This window comes from Papaver somniferum, chromosome 9 (genome assembly GCF_003573695.1).
Source record: "Papaver somniferum cultivar HN1 chromosome 9, ASM357369v1, whole genome shotgun sequence".
Taxonomy (NCBI): Eukaryota; Viridiplantae; Streptophyta; class Magnoliopsida; order Ranunculales; family Papaveraceae; genus Papaver; species Papaver somniferum.
In genome coordinates, this window is record NC_039366.1 from 84,692,724 (window position 1) to 84,711,203 (window position 18,480).

The following is an 18,480-nucleotide window of genomic DNA, read 5'->3' on the forward strand; positions in this document are numbered from 1 at the left end:
ATCACATGACTGGTAAGAGACACATAAACTTTAGAACTTTAAAGGAAATGTCTCAGAACAAGATGGTTCGAGGGCTACCACAACAAAACGGAGCGGTGGAGAGGAGAAACATGACTCTAATGGAGATGACAAAAAGTTCTTTAAAGGCTATGCAGGTACCTAATTATCTATGGGGAGAAGCTGTACGACACTCCACATACCTAATAAACAGGATACCTACGAAAGCTCTGAAAGACATGACTCCATATGAAAGTTTGCGAAAGAGAAAACCAAACATAGATCATTTAAGAGTGTTTGGTTGCAAAGCATACACAAAAGTTGATTCTGCAACTCTTAAGAAACTGGATGATCGATCTCAGACTCTTGCGAATCTAGGAATTGAGCCTGGATCCAAAGCTTACAGATTATTCAATCCAACAAGGAAAAGAGTGATAGTGAGTCGAGATGTGGTATTCGATGAAAAAGCAAACTGGAACTGGAAAGAAACTAATGATGGACCAAGTAGGGATCCAGGAATGTTTCACATGAGATGGGGTCAAGTAATTGATGAAGGCGAAGGACCCATAATCATCAATACCAATGGAAACAATGATGTTAATCAAGAAGAAGAAGAGAATAATGAAACCACTGAGAATAACGAAGAAGTAGTAGAAGAAGAAGAGATCGATAAAATAACTCAACCCATTCCACTGCGAAAATCAACAAGACAGATACAAAAGCCACAGTATCTGGAGGATTATGTTCTTCAAGCTGCAGAAGAATGTGAGATTATGCGACTTTCTGTTAATGAAGAACCAAGGAATTTTCAGGAAGCAAAGGTCTCGACTAAATGGACACAAGCATGTAGAGAAGAAATTATTTCAATCAACAGAAACAAGACTTGGTTTCTAGTTGATAAGCCAGATGGGATTCAGATTAAACAAGAAGCTTATGCAAGGAGAATTCTGAAAGAAGCAGGACTTGAAACTTGTAATCCAACTAAGATACCAATGGAGTTTGGACTTAAAGTTTCAAAGGCACAAGAAGAAGCAGAGATTGATTCAACGAGTTATAGAAGAAATGTTGGATGCCTAAGATACTTATTACACACAAGACCAGATTTGGCTTTCTCTGTGGGAGTAGCAAGCCGTTATATGCAGAGTCCACACAAGTCACATGGTGATGTAATAAAGCAGATATTGAGATATCTAAGAGGAACAATCAGCTGTGGATTGAAGTATGGTCGAGGAGGATCAAAAGGAATTGTTGGGTATAGCGACAACAATCATAATATTGACCAAGATGATGGAAAATGTACAACTGGTCATATATTTTATCTAGGTGAAGCACCTATTACATGGTGTTCACAAAAGCAAGACACTGTAGCCCTCTCATCCTGTGAAGCTGAGTTTATGGCCGCAACAGAAGCAGCTAAACAATCAATATGGCTTCAAGAACTGTTGGGTGAAATCAAAGGAAGAGAACCTGAAAAAGTTCTCATCAAGATTGATAATAAGTCTGCAATTGCACTCACTAAAAATCCAGTGTTTCATGGGAAGACGAAACACATTCACAAAAGGTATCATTTCATACGAGAATGTATCGAGAAGGAGATCATCAACGTTGAACACATACCAGGAACTGAGCAGAAAGCAGATATATTGACAAAGGCATTAGCTCGGATAAAGTTTGAAGAAATGAGACAACTGATTGGAGTACAAGATATGTCACGGGTAAGGTTGAAGCTTAACGGGGAGAACGTTGGATAAACTTCAACATTAAGCCTAAGATAATCTCTAACAAGTTGGTTAGGATAAGATTAGGAAATTGATGTAATCCTAAGGGAATTAAAAGTCATCTAGTTCTAAGAAAAGGAAAGACATGTAATAAGGTAATATGACTAGGAAAAGGAATTCATATTTCTATATATATATGAACACCAAAGTTGTAGTTGATCATATGAGCAAGATTAGAGCTTGTGTTTAGTTTTGAGAGATTTTTTAAACATCAATAAAGGGAGTTGTCTTTATATAAGCTAAGTTTCATCTTGCAGTTGCCATCATGATTTCCGTAGTGCAAGTTGCGAGGCTCGGGCAGGCCGGCGTAAAACCTATGTTCGACTCTTAGGAGATATTCTCTAGTCGACCTGGTACTGGTACTTGCTACTGGAAAAGACTTTGGATTTGGATTTGAATGAGGAATAATGTGTCCACTAAACAAATCCAGATCCAACCAGGAATGCAATTCCTAATATACCTACCTCCATCACTACGGGCCTCCCACACACATTACAAAGCAGCACACCAGTACATATATACTCCTTCCGTTTTAAAAACATAGGAAGGAAATATACTAGGCTGTAAATATTAGTAGTCGGAAAATGTATAATCCTTCCGTTTCAAATTACACATGAAACAAGCTTATCTTCCTAAAACGGGGGAGGTAACGCAAATATTCTAAGCTGCACGGTTAATAAGGAATGACATCTTCAGTTAATGGAACGAGGAGTAGCTTAGAAATGGGGTGACCAAACTTTAATCCCGTTATTATTATAAAAAACGGGATATATTTGTCCCCGTTTTATTCGAGTAGATTTATTAATATTATCATCACGTGCTTCGCACGACTAGGAAGATAAACAAAATATATCCACAGACTCCACAGTCCACACAGACACACTCTCTCTCACACACACACACCAGACTCTCTCTCACACACACACCAGAAGAGTTGAGTTGGCGCGCACGTTAGCTTTTGCTTTACATAGATGCCTAGATCGGTATTCTCCTATATTTTTTTTCGGATTTTCAAGGTTCTCTCAGTTGGCGCACAAAGTCCCCACAAACCACACAGAAAGAGATACTAAAACAGAAAACACCCTTGCCCCTTGAGAGGACGAAAATGGTGGCGGGTCAGCTTTAAGAGGTGGTGCTGGTGGCGGTGGTGTGGAGAGCAATCGCTTTTAAGAGGTGAAAAATCACTATTAAAACAAACCCACTCTCTTATTTCAACTTGAGTGTTTTCGAGTTACTTTCTGCTTTACTACTTCTTTTATGTTTTGTTTGTTTAGCTAAATATTCAATTGTTAAGCATTGGGTATTGCTTGTTTTGCTTTCAGATTAATTCATAAATTTTTGGTATTGGTTGGATACATGAATTGGATTGTGGTACATGATAATGGAACTTTTGTTGAAGCAACTTAATTTGCACATGAACTCTAATCTCCAGAATTTTTGGAGCATTAAGTTGTTTTTTTTTTTGTTGTTGTTGTTTATTGGAATCCATCTCGTACACTTGAGAGAAATTTATTTAGGATCTGGATTCGCAAGTTTGCATAAATGCGACTAAGCTCATATTGGTCAGGTGCTACAGTATCTGCTGAGTATGTCCCCGAATCTGGATAAAGTTAAATGCTTTAAGTAGAGATTTACCATTAAACTTGAAGAAGAAACAAAGATGTACGTGATGTGTTTAACTAAATGTGTTAATGAAATAACATACCATCGTAACCTTTTCATTATAAAGACCTATTAGTTAAACACTTGAACTAAATCCTGGCTTTGGTTTCAGATCTTTCATAAATACTGCAGATTTCATGTTACGATGGATGAGTTTGAGTGATACCTATTCATCATATGCCCATTTAGAGAACTCCGGCATACACGTACAATATCTCTCTCTGATCTGTCGAGATGATCTGTTGTTTCTAAAACTTCCAGTTCTAGTGCAGAAACTCAACGGTGTAGTGAAATAGACTAGACAAACCATGTCAATTCCGAAATCGCTTTTTCTTGTTTTTGATTTATTTTTGTTTCAGAACCATTGAATATTCAAGAGATTCTGTGCTCAGCACTCCTGACAGGAATTGTATTCGGGATTATCATCCTTTGATTTATATCCTGTGGGTTTCCAATCTACCCGGATCTATAAAAGAAAAAAAATGGTTATTATGCTCAGCACTCCTCACAGGAATGAAGAGGTTCTGTATTGCCATTTTGAAGATGAAAATGCATCCACACAGCATCTACTAGAGATCTATATCTAGTAAGTCTTAGGCGTATACCACTTTGTTACATTGCCAAGAAACACATACTTTTCGAAGAAACATGAAGAACCGTAGATTGGCTGCAATTCGTATGAAAGAGTATGATATACGATATGATTATACCCAAGCAGGCAATTCAGAAGTTTATCTGTAGGATGGGCTGTCTGGCCTGTCAGTTTTCTCCACATTTGAAGAAATCATGGAACTGTGGAAACCCTTTTGCTTTTGCATGTAAAAGTCTATGTTCTTAAAATCTGAAAACATCATTTGTTCATTATTGTCTGAGTAGGTCTTTACTGCATGCTTGCTGTTTTTCTTCTTCTTTTTTCTCTCAAGAATTGTTAGTACTTGTTTAACCATGTTCTAAATTGAATAAAAAGTAATTTTGCAGGCTTGATTTTTCCTAATGCTTGTCAATGCAAATACTTCTTTGAGGCATGTGAGCGGTGCTATTCCTTCGTTCTTTAAGAAAAACCGACACCAGTTCTGCTTCCAAAAGTATCAGAAAGTTTCTTGTTTGCCTGCTCACCTGGACTTGCATGAGCACGTTGAGCGGAGTAATTTCACACTCTTTATTTTAGTTATTAATATGCCAGATTCTATCTACTTGATGAGTAAATGAAACTTGATTATGGTTTCTATCATAGTTGTATATCTACTGTAATATTCGGAAATAAACATTAGCAATCAGGACTCATGTATTTCGAGCACAACTGATAGCAGTACAGCATAATTGATTTACTATGAAAAGGGGGGATATGGTATGATCTAAAGAGTAAAGATCATATGTTGGAGGAATTACCTTTGCGCCCTCCCTACTTTCTATTTAGGGGCACATTTTCTTACATTTTCAAGGACCTTGAAGCTTTTGTGGCCCAAAATATTGCCTGATTAATAGGACTTCTGCATTGGGAATTAAGAACTTTTGACCTAGAGGCTGTATCTCCATTGAAACCTTTGCCAGAACTATTTTTCAGGTTTTTTATTTTAAGTATAAGGGTAGAGTTGGAGACATTGCATTATCGGCAAAATGTGTTCTTTCTCATTAGAGGTTTGGAATTTATATATGTCTACGGCGAATAAAAACTTAGTGAAGATAAAACATAGAAGAAGAAAAAGCTGATATGAGGAGTTGGGGCTCAAAGGAATTTGGTAGATACCTATCTTATGATATAGTGGTGTCTCCACGAATTTCACACGTATTAATGTATTATAACTGATCCTTCTAAGATTCATCATTCTGGATCTTACTGATGCATCTAGCTAGCTTTAATCATTCAGTTTCATATTTGATGCCTTGGGTCTTAAATACAATTATACAGAATAATTCAAAATTTAGAACTTCTGATTGTAATTCCGTCCATTGCAGACCAGTTGTCTCTTCTTGAACTTCTTTGTGGCGTAATATTGCAGGTTTGGGATTGAAAAGGTCGCCACTTCGTTTGATCGAGGAAATGGGAAGTGGTGGGGTTCTTCGAGCAAACTCAAATGAGTTACCTCTTTCTTCTTCATATGAGTCTGCTATGGAAGCACTTTCCTCTCTCATTACTCGTCAGAAACGCGGAGAGAAATCAAACATTAATGGTAAATATGAAAAAATGGAGAGGATGCAAATGTATTTAAAGGTAATTGCTGTTTCAAGTATTCCATTTCCTGAATTTGCTTATAGATATATATTTTACCGTTGGGTTGGAATCTGCTTACACATGGAATGGGAATGCTTAGACCTACATTGACCCCCTTACATAGACCTACATTCTAAAACCACGAGGCTTTGATTACAGTAGCCCAATCATTTTCAGCTTGCAAGTTGAAGCTTTCTGGGTCCTGCATTTCACCTTTAAGTTAAATTAATTTTTGGTAGTATTGAAGGCCTCAAAATTGCCTGTGTTTGGTTGATATACTTAGGGCGAGACAACTATTCTTGAAATAGTTCTTCCAGCAAGAAGTCTCCAAGACTCTATGATTTTTCTCCACATAGATAAAGGAAAACAGTTAACTATTTCTCATGGATATCAGAAGAAAAGCTTGGTAGAATCTTTTAAAAGAATCAGTTTTTAGTATTTAACTACAAAATTACCTTTCAAAAATCATACACAAAACAATAGTCTGGGAAAATAGAGAAACTGTAAATATAGCCAAACTTATATTTGACCCCTCTTCTGTTTCCTACAAGATCCTAGTTTATAGCTAAATTGTTGGGGAGGATATTCTTAACTCAAAAGAAGCTATGAAATAAAAAGACAATTTTACCCTCTCCAAGCTACAAAAGTTGTGCACTTCTGCTGTTAGCTAGCCAATGTTAAATTTTGATAGAAATAGATGTGTATAGTTGAATTATCCGCCCTTGCTCAAGTGTGTTATTCCGTACAGTAGTATTTTCTCTCAGTTACTTGAAAGGTTAAACATTTGAATGCCCATTTCCATCTTAATTCATTTTTATAGTACTGTACCACTGCTTGTTTGAACAATTCGTTAGTATCAATCAGGTCTGAACATATGCATCTTCTATGCCTCTGAGATAACATCCCCTTGTTTTTGTTACATACATTGGTGCTTAGTATAGGTGTACTTTTATCCTGCAGATGCATAACCCACACATTTCAATTTTTGATTCTTATGATCCATTAGCTTGTTATATTGCTAATTTAATTAGAGAAAACATGCTTGCAAAGTGACACTCTTGTGCCTACAGATATTGGGTTTGGAGGATCAGATAGCTGGTCTCAAAATTATCCATGTTGCTGGAACAAAAGGAAAGGTATTTTCAATGTACTGAAGCTTTTTTTTTTTTTTTTTAAATATCGGAACGCTAAGAAAGTTCCAGTCCCAGTGAAAAACTGAAAACTATCAAACATTTTGCATTTCAGTTCTATCTCTCACTCGTTATGTCTGTAACTGATGAAACGTTTGATTATCATTTTCATTATCCTTAGCAAAATCAGGCCAGCACCTCCAACATAAAACCCGTGTATCAAAATTTTAAGCAATAATGATGCCTCAAAAGACTGCATTAGTAAGAAACATTACCACCTGAAGTCTTTATCGAGAATGGTACAAAATTATCATATTCTTGATTCCAAAACATAAGAAAATAATGAATTTATAAGGGTAGGAGAACCATTAGCATGCTGGATTGGTGAGTTTGGTGTAGCGGTTTAGGTTTAAGGAGTTGGATTAAGTGACGGACGAAAGTGGAAAAACATAGAGTACAAAGATTTTTTAGATATAGGAGATTGTAGTATAAACTAGGAAAAGTTGCATGTTGGTTATATTCACCAGAAATGGCAATTGTTTTAGCTAATTTTCTCTGGCATGCATGCAATACTATCTATCCAACAACAACCTTGTCTAATTTCCTTATATTCTACATCCATGTTAATATTCTATTCATTAATGAACTCAGTTCTACATCAGGATAAAAGTTTTTGCGTCCTCTTGAGCTTATGGATATCATTTTTCAGGGTTCAACTTGCTCATTCTGCGAAGCCATTTTACGGGAAAGTGGTTTTCGAACTGGACTTTTCACCTCTCCTCACTTAATTGATGTGAGAGAAAGATTTCGTGTAGATGGGTAATTTTCTAAGGGTGTTAGAAATATATACTTAACTTGAAACTGTCATCTTTCATGGGCTCATGCTTATTGCTGAATTTAACTGCTCACTGCAGCCTGCGGTCTCCATTGATGAACACAGTAGTGCCACTTTTATTGCTCAGCATGCGCACATTTTTCACTTTGCCCGTCTCTTACTTTTCATGCACTCACTAATATGAATTGAATCACAAAAATTTATATGCTGTGTATCCCCTAAGGGTAAACCAGTCAAGCAGTAAGACATGGTTGTATTCTGTTGAATAATACAGGAAATTAATATTTATTTCGCACTATTTAGCGCTTAAGTCAGTAACCTCTATATAAAAATTCTATGCTCCTTGCTATTGTGATCTGCACACTAAAAAAAATAATAATTTGGTCAAAGTTTATAATGTCGTCACTTGGCAGATGTGTGATGTGTTTCAAAGTTTTTTCTCATAGTCTTTTATATAGAATGTATGAACTGATAATTAGTTCACAAAAATAAATGGTATTTCGACTTCCTCTATGTTGTATGACAAAATTGCAGAACGACTCTTGCATGGAAAGATATAGATGATTATTGTGAATGTTAGTCTATATTTTCTTAGTTGTTTACGTAATTAGTGTATGCCAAATTACCAATTACTACGAATTGTTTTTGTAGGTTGGATATTTCAGAAGAAAATTTCCTACAATACTTTTGGGACTGTTGGCACCAATTGAAGGTATTACATTTTAATTGCTGCGATCTGTCAGTTCAAAATTTCTCAGAGGTGTTTTACAAACTGGAACCATATCTAAAATTTATATTTTAATTGTTATGGTCTGTCGGTTCAAAATTTCTCAGAGGTGTCTCGCAAACGGGAACCAACCCTGAAATTTAATTATCTGGTAATAGCAACCAATTTCATCATAAAGTGGTTCAGGTAATCATATGATATTGGTATGTGAGGCTCCTTGTCCTTCAGGCTTTTAAAACAATTCTAATCCAAAGAGGCAACATGAATTGTTGTATTGAAGTGGAGAATGAAGCACCAAATGCTTGACCTAAATTGTTTAGATACAGGAACATGGTTTCACACTTTCACTATTTTCTTCGAATCAGTTTATAAATTTTGTATCTCAATAGCAAATGAAAACACAAGTTGAATAGGGCAGGAGGAAATATAAATGACTAGTGCTTGCACTTGCTGAGCGGTGATAACTAAATATTTAGGCAAGTCAGCGAAAACTGGTTCTTGGTAGCATGAATATGTTGCAGCAGAATTCTTATTTCTGATCAAAGTGCCATTTAACTAAGTGCTATTATTTTAGAACTCCTGATTTGTGACCCATATTGTGTAGAACTGACATGCATACACACAACAATGATGATGTATGTTATATTTACATATGACTTGAAAAAATCCGTCTCTCTGTCTTTCTCTCTCTGATGTGTCCAATGAAATAGTTTGGCGGCCAATGGCTTACTCTTAAATTTCATTTTTACAGGAAAATCTTTCAGAGGACTTGCCGATGCCCCCGCTTTTCCAATTCCTAACTGTATTAGCTTTTAAGATATTTGTATCTGAAAAGGTTAGTTTGCTTTATTTTCCCTATTGTACAATTATATTGCCCAGGAGTCTTTCTCATATTTGTTACTATGAAAGATTTTGCTTAAAATTTCCTTCCCTTATCCTTACATCAGGAGTGACATTCAACATTGGGATATGCCTCGCATTCATCTTGATGGGTGTTGCACCTGTCTTTTGGCTCTTTACGTTTTTGAAATCTGCTTTACGTAATGGACATATTAAATCCGAAGTTCAAATCCACTTGTCATAATACCAATAATTTGGCTTGCCTGCAAGTTCAAATGAAGTTAGTTTGCCAACTTGAAACATCGATCTGTGATCCTATCTTAGGGTTTCATAGTGAACTATAAACTATCAACCATTCTACTTGGCAATGTGTAGACTAAATGGTTCTTTGATCAATTTTGAATTTTCTCTTATTCTTTTATCTTTGATCATTACTATTACTGGGGAATCAATAACGTAAGGTTGATTGCCTGTAGGTTGACGTTGCAATCATTGAAGTTGGTCTTGGGGGAAGGAAGGATTCAACGAATGTGGTAACTATCTCTTCCAATTTACTCTATTTTACATTTCTTCTTTATATATTTACAATTTATGGGCTTCCTCTTTTTTTTTTTCCTGTGGATGTTCCCTGATAAGTGCAATCCTTGCTATTGTTATGTTAATCATGAACAGATAAAAGAACCCGTTGTCTGTGGTATTTCTTCGCTAGGGATGGATCATATTGAGTCACTGGGTATGACACTTTCTGTTCAAAATAAATGCTCGTTCCTATGTCATTTAATTTGTTGATTGGGCTAGAACTCTTATGGCTTTCCAAAAGCAATACTGGAATAACTTTTCCAAGTTATTTTCCGTCAACAATGATACCAGTAGCCATCAGGCTTAGTACGGGTTTGAACTTTTCGTTCTGTTTCTTAAACATCACATAAGGTTTGATCACTAAAGTTTAATGCTGGAAAGAACTTCAAGAATGTCATGCATACATTGCTAACGACTAATAATGGCAATTTATGTAGGAGATACGCTTGGGAAAATTGCGTCACATAAGGCAGGAATTTTTAAGGTAGGCACTTCTTTAGTTTAACAACCTAAGCCAATTTTCTTATAATGGCGGATCCTTTATTACACTGTACAAGTATACTTCGTGGATCCCCTTATTAGGAGGACTTATTTTCTGATGATTTTCTAATTCGGTTGAGTCTTCATGCTCTGAAGCCTGAAACACCCGCATTCACCGTAGATCAACTTCCCGAAGCCATGGATGTTCTTCGGGAGAAAGCTTCTGAATTGATGGTAAGCTATATTTGATTCCATGGATATGTTTTTCTTTCTTGTACTTGATTAAATAAAAACTATAAGGGAATTCTACCATTGTTTAACTTCATTGACTTAGGTCAGCTGTTCACATTTTTCCGCAGGATTGGTTGTAGGAATTATCTTGCTGATTATATCTAACTAACTGCAGGTCCCTTTGGAAGTAGTTCCACCTCTGGAGCCACAAACTTTGGGAGGACTGAAGCTCAGCTTATCTGGTGATCACCAGTACGCAAATGCCGCTCTTGCTGTTGCTCTTTGTAAATGCTGGCTTCTGAAAACAGTGAATGCGAAAGACGTGTTAACAAATGTTAGTTAACTTTTATCCACCTTGGGGCAGTTATTGCTCATCTTTATTTGTCATCTGGTCTCTCTGGCACTAGCTTAATTTTCATGTGCTGAGGTGGACTGAAATATCAGAAATTGGAGAATTTAAATGGTTGCTGAAATAATTGATGTTCTGGTCTCAGGAAAAAGTAGAGGCAAAGTTACCGGAGCCTTTTCTTAGAGGTCTTGCAACTGCACGCCTCGGTGGACGGGCACAGACTGTCTATGACAGTTCATCCGCTTCCAACTCGTCAGAAATGAAAGAAAATGCTATGGGGGACCTGATCTTCTACTTGGATGGAGCTCACAGTCCAGAGAGTATGGAGGTCTGTGCAAAATGGTTCTCCAATGCTGTAATAGAGAATAGAAATTCTTCAATTAAGCATGACGTAGAAAATCTCGAGAGTTCCAGCAAAATCTCGAAGCAGGTAATATTCTAGCTTAGAGGACTCAACTCTGAAACATTTCTATACTGGAGAGAATGTTTGCTAAACTCCTGCAGCTTTTATTTGATTTCATATTCTCTCTCTCACAGGTCCTTCTATTCAACTGCATGGAGGTGAGAGACCCTCAGGTTCTTCTTCCTAGGCTCATCACCACTTGTGCATCTTCAGGTACTGCTAAGAATTTACATGTTATATTCTTTTCGAACTCCATCAGTAAATATATGATCATGTAGGAATGTACATAGTAAATTTTTCACGGTTTTAATGTTTGATCATTGAGCGCACTAACGCGAGTAGGGATGCTTGTACTTGTACATACTTGATCAGGTGTTCATTTCTCAAAAGCCCTTTTTGTTCCAAGTATGTCAGCGTATAATAAGGTCACCTCGGCCTCAAGTATATCATCAGATATCTATTCCAAGGACTTAAAATGGCAGTACATGTTGCAGAGAATGTGGGAGAGGATTCTCCATGGGAATGGTAAAAATTCTTTCTTATTCCGTACTCTTGTTTCTTATTGTGTACTTTCTGATTTCTATCGTCTGTCAATCTTTAACCATTAATGTTCTTGAAGATTTTTCTGTTATATGGTAGGTTTTCCCCCACCTTAAGAGTAATTCTTGTTTAGTACTAAAATTCCTTTGTTTAGGCTACCCTTTCTGAGCACTACAATGTGAAATATCAAGAAACTGATGGCTCGGTGGCTAGTGTGTAGTATGTACGACATCCCCTAGTTCTGGATGATTTTACTATCTAATGATAGGAACTAAAAGGAGTATAACGTTATCCGAACAATGTTATCCAAAACAGAAGTGCATTAAAGCCATTTGTTCAACCATTCACAAGTGGAACTGAAACCTGAATTGGAATTGAAACCAAAAACCAAAACCCAGTATCAGAAACAAGACTAGTTCTATAGCCTTGGTTCCTTTTTATGTTTCCGCCTTTCCGCTCATATCTAATTTAGTGTGATTGCTCTATAATTTAGTCATGTAACATATATTTGTCCAAAAATTTAGTCACATATCATTACTTGTCCATTTCAGAAGCCGTAAATGATGACAACTCAAAGCTTGAAAACTTAGAGACACTGTTGCCACCTACAACTTTCCTTTGTGGAAGTCCAACTGCAACTACTAGTAAATGCAATGGGGAAAAACAATTCACAAGCAGTTGTGTCATGCCATCATTGCCTTCGACAATAAAATGGCTAAGGGATTGTGTCAGGGAGAACCCTTCCCTCAGAGTTCAGGTAACTCTTCTCTAAATTCTCTCCATTTTAAGTTAATTGTACATGGGAACTACCATGTTCTAGCTCTGACTGAGATATATTGTATATGATCATGAATACATACAATTTATGTATCAACTTCTCCTTAATCTACAGGTTTTGGTGACTGGATCTCTGCACCTAGTTGGAGACGTTTTGAAGCTCTTGAAGAGATGATTTGCCCTGAACACGCAACACTAACAGTATAGTAAGACATTCATTCTTTCAGCATGCATCAGACGTTGTTTATTTTCCCTGAGTTGCTTGTAGAATAGCATTTGTTGTATCATTTGAAACCGAAAACGAATTGTTGCGTGGGTTGTTGTAACATATTGTGTTCATACTGTCATTTCAATCTCATTAAATCTTGAGAAGCAGTTGAGAAATGCAATAAAGTTGATTCCAAGTCCAGAATACATGCCATTTAGTATATACTAGTAGTAATTTCAGAAGTTTTTAAGTTTGAACATTTGAACATGCATATATACAACACAGCAGTTTTCAACCAAAAAAATCAAAAAAGTACTCCCAGAAGACTAACAGGAGCAGGTCAGGGGAAATGGAGAAGGAAATGCTGCAGATACAGAAGCGCATCATCCATGCTTGTATATCTCCAGCTACCAACACTTAAAAACCCCATTTTCACCTTGTCCATTTTCTTCCTCCTTGAATCTACACTACTGAAAGATAGACCTAATTCAGCAAGAAGGCCATTCTTGTTATCACAGTTGCTTGAAATGACAGAAGAAGAATAAGAGCACCAACAACAACCAGGTGAAGCCGGAAGTGCTTGAGAAAACCATCGTTCTCCACCACCAGCACCACAACCAATAGACATACCTTTTCCTTTACAATCCATTGCCATGAAAACTCCAGTCCATCCCTTCATCACTATACTCCATGTGACTCTCATGGTATCTCCACACGTGTCATCTGTTAGCTCCAAATTAACATCGCTATCAAAACGAAACACACCATGTTTATAAACGAGATCTTCTCCTTGTCTGGCTATATTGAGAACGTGCGAATTTCCCTTGAAAACATCAACAGCAAAAATCAGATTCTGCATTGAAATTCTAGGTTTGGAAGGGTTTCGAAAACCTCGAATCTTGGATGACACATAACCTAACGCATACAGACGTCGAAAGGGGATGGTGGTGGTGGTGGTGGGGAGAGAGTTGTGCTGGTGCTGTTGTTGGAAGAGAAACGAGAGAGAAGGATAATGAGTGAAGCATATAGGTTTCCAAATTTGGTCTAAAGACATGGTATTGTACCATGATTTACACACGCAGGAACATAATGCCAGTGTTTCAGGGTTCATATATTGACATACAAGAACAACTACTTCCCATGGTGGGGGAGGAGGAACTGCTGGACTCTGGGACATTGCTAATTACTCTAACCTGTTTCATCTGATGATTCTAATCTCTCTTTAGTTGTCTTTTGTTCCCACTTTGATGCTTTGTTAATACAATGCCACCTGACGGAGAAACTGTTTATTTTAGTGCTGATTAATGTGGTAGGACACTAGCACGTGTCTTAACAAACAACAGGTGTAAACCTAAATCGCAGGAAGAAGACAGTAACTTCGGTGGAGAGAGAAAAAGTTTGAACAGTAAAATAAAAGAAGAACCAAGGGAAAATTGATGAAATAAATCGTAGAAAAAAAAAAGCTTTTGAATGCCTAGTTTAATTGGGGGCCATAACTTCTAATTTGGGGTGATGGAATTTTGTTTGCCCCCCAAATTTTTCAGGATATAAAAATCGGAAGATGAATATACTATTTTACCCTTAATTAATATTTTTTTTTCAAGTAACGACTCTCATTAACGACCCTTCACCGACATTAACGACAGTTTAGGGTTGTCATATACATCATGATCAAAACAATAACGAATCTAAATTGTCATACACTAACGATTTTTTTAGAGATTAACGACAGTGTATAACGACATTTATAAAACATTAACGACTGTTTAAGTCGTCAAATGCGTAACCAAAACAGTAACGACCCTTCCAAAGGGTCGTCAGGGAATTGATCATTTTTATGACGACCCAAAATTGTCGTACATTTCCGCCATTAATGAATCTTCGACAGTTTAGAGTCGTCATTTAAACAGTCTAAACATTAACGACTGTTGAGGGTCGTCAATGAAATTTTTTAATACCCTGACAATTTTTCATAACCTGGAAAAGTTGCAGGTTTGAGTCGTCATTTTTGGTGTCAATACATTGACGACTTTCTAGAGTCGTTGGGGTATACATCCCTCGACATTGACGACTCTTTCTCTGTGTTATGACATACATCCAATCCATGGGAGAATTTAAGATAATCTTACCATCAACACAATTATCTTTGTTGCTTGAACCTTCCCCAACATCATTTCCCCTACTTGAATTACTCACTTCTAAAAACCCTAAATTTTCCTCTAAAACCTCCTCTTCTTCTTCTCAACTCAAAAAAAAATAAATATCGATTCTAAAATCTGAGTTTAATCTAACATAATCTAACCACACTAATTAACTTAACTTAATTAAATTTTAATACTAATCATTCAGGGGCAGTTTAGCCATTTAAAAATATATTGGTTAAGGGGTGACTCAATTTGAGTCTTAATGACCTTTTTTGTCCTCTAATGGGAGGCCCCTAATTGTTTTTTGGGGCCCAATTAAATTAGGTTTTGAAAGAGGTAGAAAAATATTGACAAAAGAATAGTTTCTTCTCGTAATGCTGCTTTGAAAAACTCTGAATTGCATGAACTAGAGCCACAAAACGAAATAGCCAAACAACACTCTAGAGATAATATAATTGTTTTATGAAAAAAAAATATTAAGTATTTTCATAAAATCACTCTTAACAGAAGGAAAACAAATAATATTGATTAATAATGTATTACTGATTCTCATGGGCATGGTGTTAAGGATAAAAATGAAATTGTTGTTGTGTTACAAGATTATTTTGCTAAGTTATTTGCGGCTCCTGATGCTTTACATTGTAATGCTATTGTGCATATGAAGCCTGTTATAATTCATGGTGATAATCAATCTTTGTTTAGAATGCCTGATAATGATGAAATCTTTGCCATTGTTAAGAAATTGAAGCCCAATAAATTTCCGGGACCGGATGGCTTTCCGGTAAGCTTTTATAAACATAACTGGGATACTATTGGTCCTCAAGTTGTCTACTGTCCAAAATATTTTCAATCGAAGGATGTTATTACCTGACCCTTAACAAAACTCATCTTTTCCTGATTCCAAAAACAAAACCCTAAAAGATCCTAGTGAGTTCTGGCCTATTGGTTTTTGTAATACTTCTTAGAAGATCATTGCCAAATTACTCGAAAATAGAATGAAAAGCTTATCGGATAAGGTGATTTCACCATATCAGTCAGCTTTTTTTTATCTTATAGACAAATTTTACACAATATTATTGTTGCTCATTAGATAATGCATTCTATGGAGAAAAAGAAAGAAAAAGTTGGGTGGTTGGGTGTTAAAATTCGGTGCGGCTACGATGTGGTGAAGTATGTGGCCCATCTTTATATGATGACAGTAGATTTTTTTCCTCCAAAACAGTTTTATTACCTAATTTTTTTGTCTTAATTTCCTACTTTTTCTGAAAAAGGTAACGCACTTACGGGGATTTAGAGGGGACGGGTTTTTAATTTGAGTACGTGTCAAAATATTAAGAGGGAACACATCTTAATCGGAGCAGTTAAAATTGACACGTCAAAGGCTTTTGACAGGGTTAGTTGGGATTAGACAAAACTTTATTGGAATTTGGGTTTAGTCGTGATTGGAGTGATTTGATTTTCCAATGTGTTTCCACTACTTTAATAGTTGTGTTGTTGTATGGAAATCCTGACCAGTTCATTAAGCCTACAAGGGGTTTGAGACAAGGAGATCATTTATCTCCTTGTGTCATTATACTTTGTATGGAGGTCTTCTCGAGATTGCTTTTGGCAAATGAAGCCTCTAAGCATATACACGGTATTAAAATGACCAGGAATAATGAACCAAATTCTCATCTTCTTTTCGCCGATGATTGCTTGCTTTTCGCTAAAGCTGACTTAGGTGAATGTCGAAACCTTTTAGGTATTATTGATCAGTTCGGTAAGACCTCGGGCCAACTAATAAACTTCAAAAAATCTGGCCTGCTTTTTAGTGAAAAGATTCACCTGAAACACCGAAGAATGATGACAAGATTGCTCAAAATTAAGAAAATTAATCTAAAAGATATTCTTATTTGGGGGCTCCTCTCTTTGTTGATAGGTCTAAATTGAAAACTTTTGATGCCTTAATGGAGAAAATGGAGAAAATAATTCAAGGGTGGAGGAGTAAAATTCTTGCTCAAAAATTAGTAGGGTGGTTTTGAACAAACATGTCTTATCTAGTATACCTACTTTTCAAATAGGGTGTTTTCTAATCCCTAAGAAAATAAATAAGAAATGGATGATATGCAAAGGGACTTTTGGTGGGGTAAAGATTCTAACTCTAAAGGTGTATATATTAAATCGTATGCCTTTCTTTGTAAACCATTGCACAAGGAGGGCAAGGATTTAGAGACACTGAAAAGGCCAATCTTGTGATGCTCGCTAAGGTGGCTTGGAGATTATTAGATGAACTCAAAGCTAAGTGACAAAAGATCTTAAATCCAAGTATTTCCCTAAGTGTTATGCTTTCAATGAAAAGCCAACCAAAATTGGTTCTTGGATTCAAACTTGTGTTAGAAAATGTCTTATTCTTGTCAGACAAAACTCTATTTAGGAGGTTGGAGATGGATGTTTTATTGATATTAGAAAGAACCGGTGGATCCCTGGCTTCAGGTAACTATTATTGAGCTTTGTCCTACTTTTGATTATGAGCTCATTTTGATCTCAGATTTGATTGATGATTTTTCTTTATCTTGGAATATTAGTTTGATTAATAACACTTTCCCACCACTAGATTTCTTTTTTTTAATATTAGGCTCATTTGTTCACAACAAGGGTTTTTATATAAGGACAAACTAAGATGAAAACTTGAAAAGAATGGAAATTTCTCTGTTAAAAGCATGTATGCAAAACGGTTAGAACCTAGGAATGTTGTTGCAAACAATGTTGGTACGAAGAAGTTTTGGAAGAAAATTTGGAACCTTGACATTTCTCAAAGGATTAAGTTTTTCCTTTGGAAATGCTTAAACAATACCCTGTCAACTAGGCAAACTTTGTCGTCGAGATTGAGGGGGAGGGGATATGATTCCTCTTGTCTGTTTTGTGGAACTGTTGTGGAATCTTTGACTTATTTATTTTTTGAATGTTCTTATTCTAAATCTGTTTGGGCACTTCCACCAGGGCCAAATGTTGCGAATGTAAACAATAGTGATTCATTTTAGATCATTACAAGGAATGCTCTAAGGATAATGGTAGTTTGTCTTTAGAAATAGCAACGACAAAAGCTTGGTTCATATTGAAAGAGAGATGTGATAGGGCGTTCTCCAATAAAACTAGTTCTAATATAAGTTTTTCAATTCAAATTCAGCGGCATATTCAGTTTTGGACTCCTATTACGACCTTAGTTAGTGCGAGAGAATCTATGATTATTCCAAGAGTTTTGTTGCCTTTACTTAATAGAGAATAGGTGAGACCCTTAGGAGAAATTACTAAGATAAATTTGGATGGGGCTTGGATATTTATTGATACAAAGGCTGGGTATGGGTTGGTTATCCGAAATGTTGTAGGGTTTCAAGGAGCAAGAGGAGGAAATGGTCGAGATGAATCGGCTGAAGAGGCATAATCAATAGTTCTTTTTAAGTTGCAAAATGGGCGCGAGAGAAGGCCTTAACAAACTTCTATTTAGAAGGGGACTGCAAAAATGTGATGGATTACTTGAATGGGAAGAACTTTACTGCCTCTTGGCAGGTTCAAAGACTATTAGATGAGGTAAAAAGGTTGATGGTTGTT

The 18,480-nt window shown here is 36.3% G+C and overlaps 1 protein-coding gene across 6 annotated transcripts; it reads left to right on the forward strand.

The window, feature by feature from the left end:
- Window positions 1–2,674: 2,674 nt before the first annotated feature.
- Window positions 2,675–12,954, forward strand: LOC113310246 (folylpolyglutamate synthase-like). 6 transcript variants are annotated; one of them, XM_026558852.1, is made up of 17 exons: window positions 2,682–2,948; window positions 4,405–4,581; window positions 5,438–5,649; window positions 6,720–6,785; window positions 7,489–7,598; window positions 8,266–8,326; window positions 9,093–9,176; window positions 9,658–9,714; window positions 9,854–9,914; window positions 10,198–10,244; window positions 10,397–10,474; window positions 10,647–10,805; window positions 10,966–11,250; window positions 11,358–11,436; window positions 11,596–11,748; window positions 12,315–12,520; window positions 12,656–12,954. In XM_026558852.1, the coding sequence occupies exons 2-17, from the start codon at window positions 4,431–4,433 to the stop codon at window positions 12,713–12,715; spliced, it is 1,869 nt and encodes a 622-aa protein (XP_026414637.1). In that variant the 5' UTR covers window positions 2,682–2,948; window positions 4,405–4,430; the 3' UTR covers window positions 12,716–12,954. The 6 variants fall into 6 exon arrangements, 5 of the variants coding, with proteins under 5 accessions (XP_026414637.1, XP_026414635.1, XP_026414639.1 ...); XM_026558850.1 differs by having other exon boundaries at window positions 2,683–2,948; window positions 4,416–4,581; XM_026558851.1 differs by lacking the exon at window positions 2,682–2,948 and adding an exon at window positions 3,423–4,023 and having other exon boundaries at window positions 4,416–4,581.
- Window positions 12,955–18,480: the final 5,526 nt, after the last annotated feature.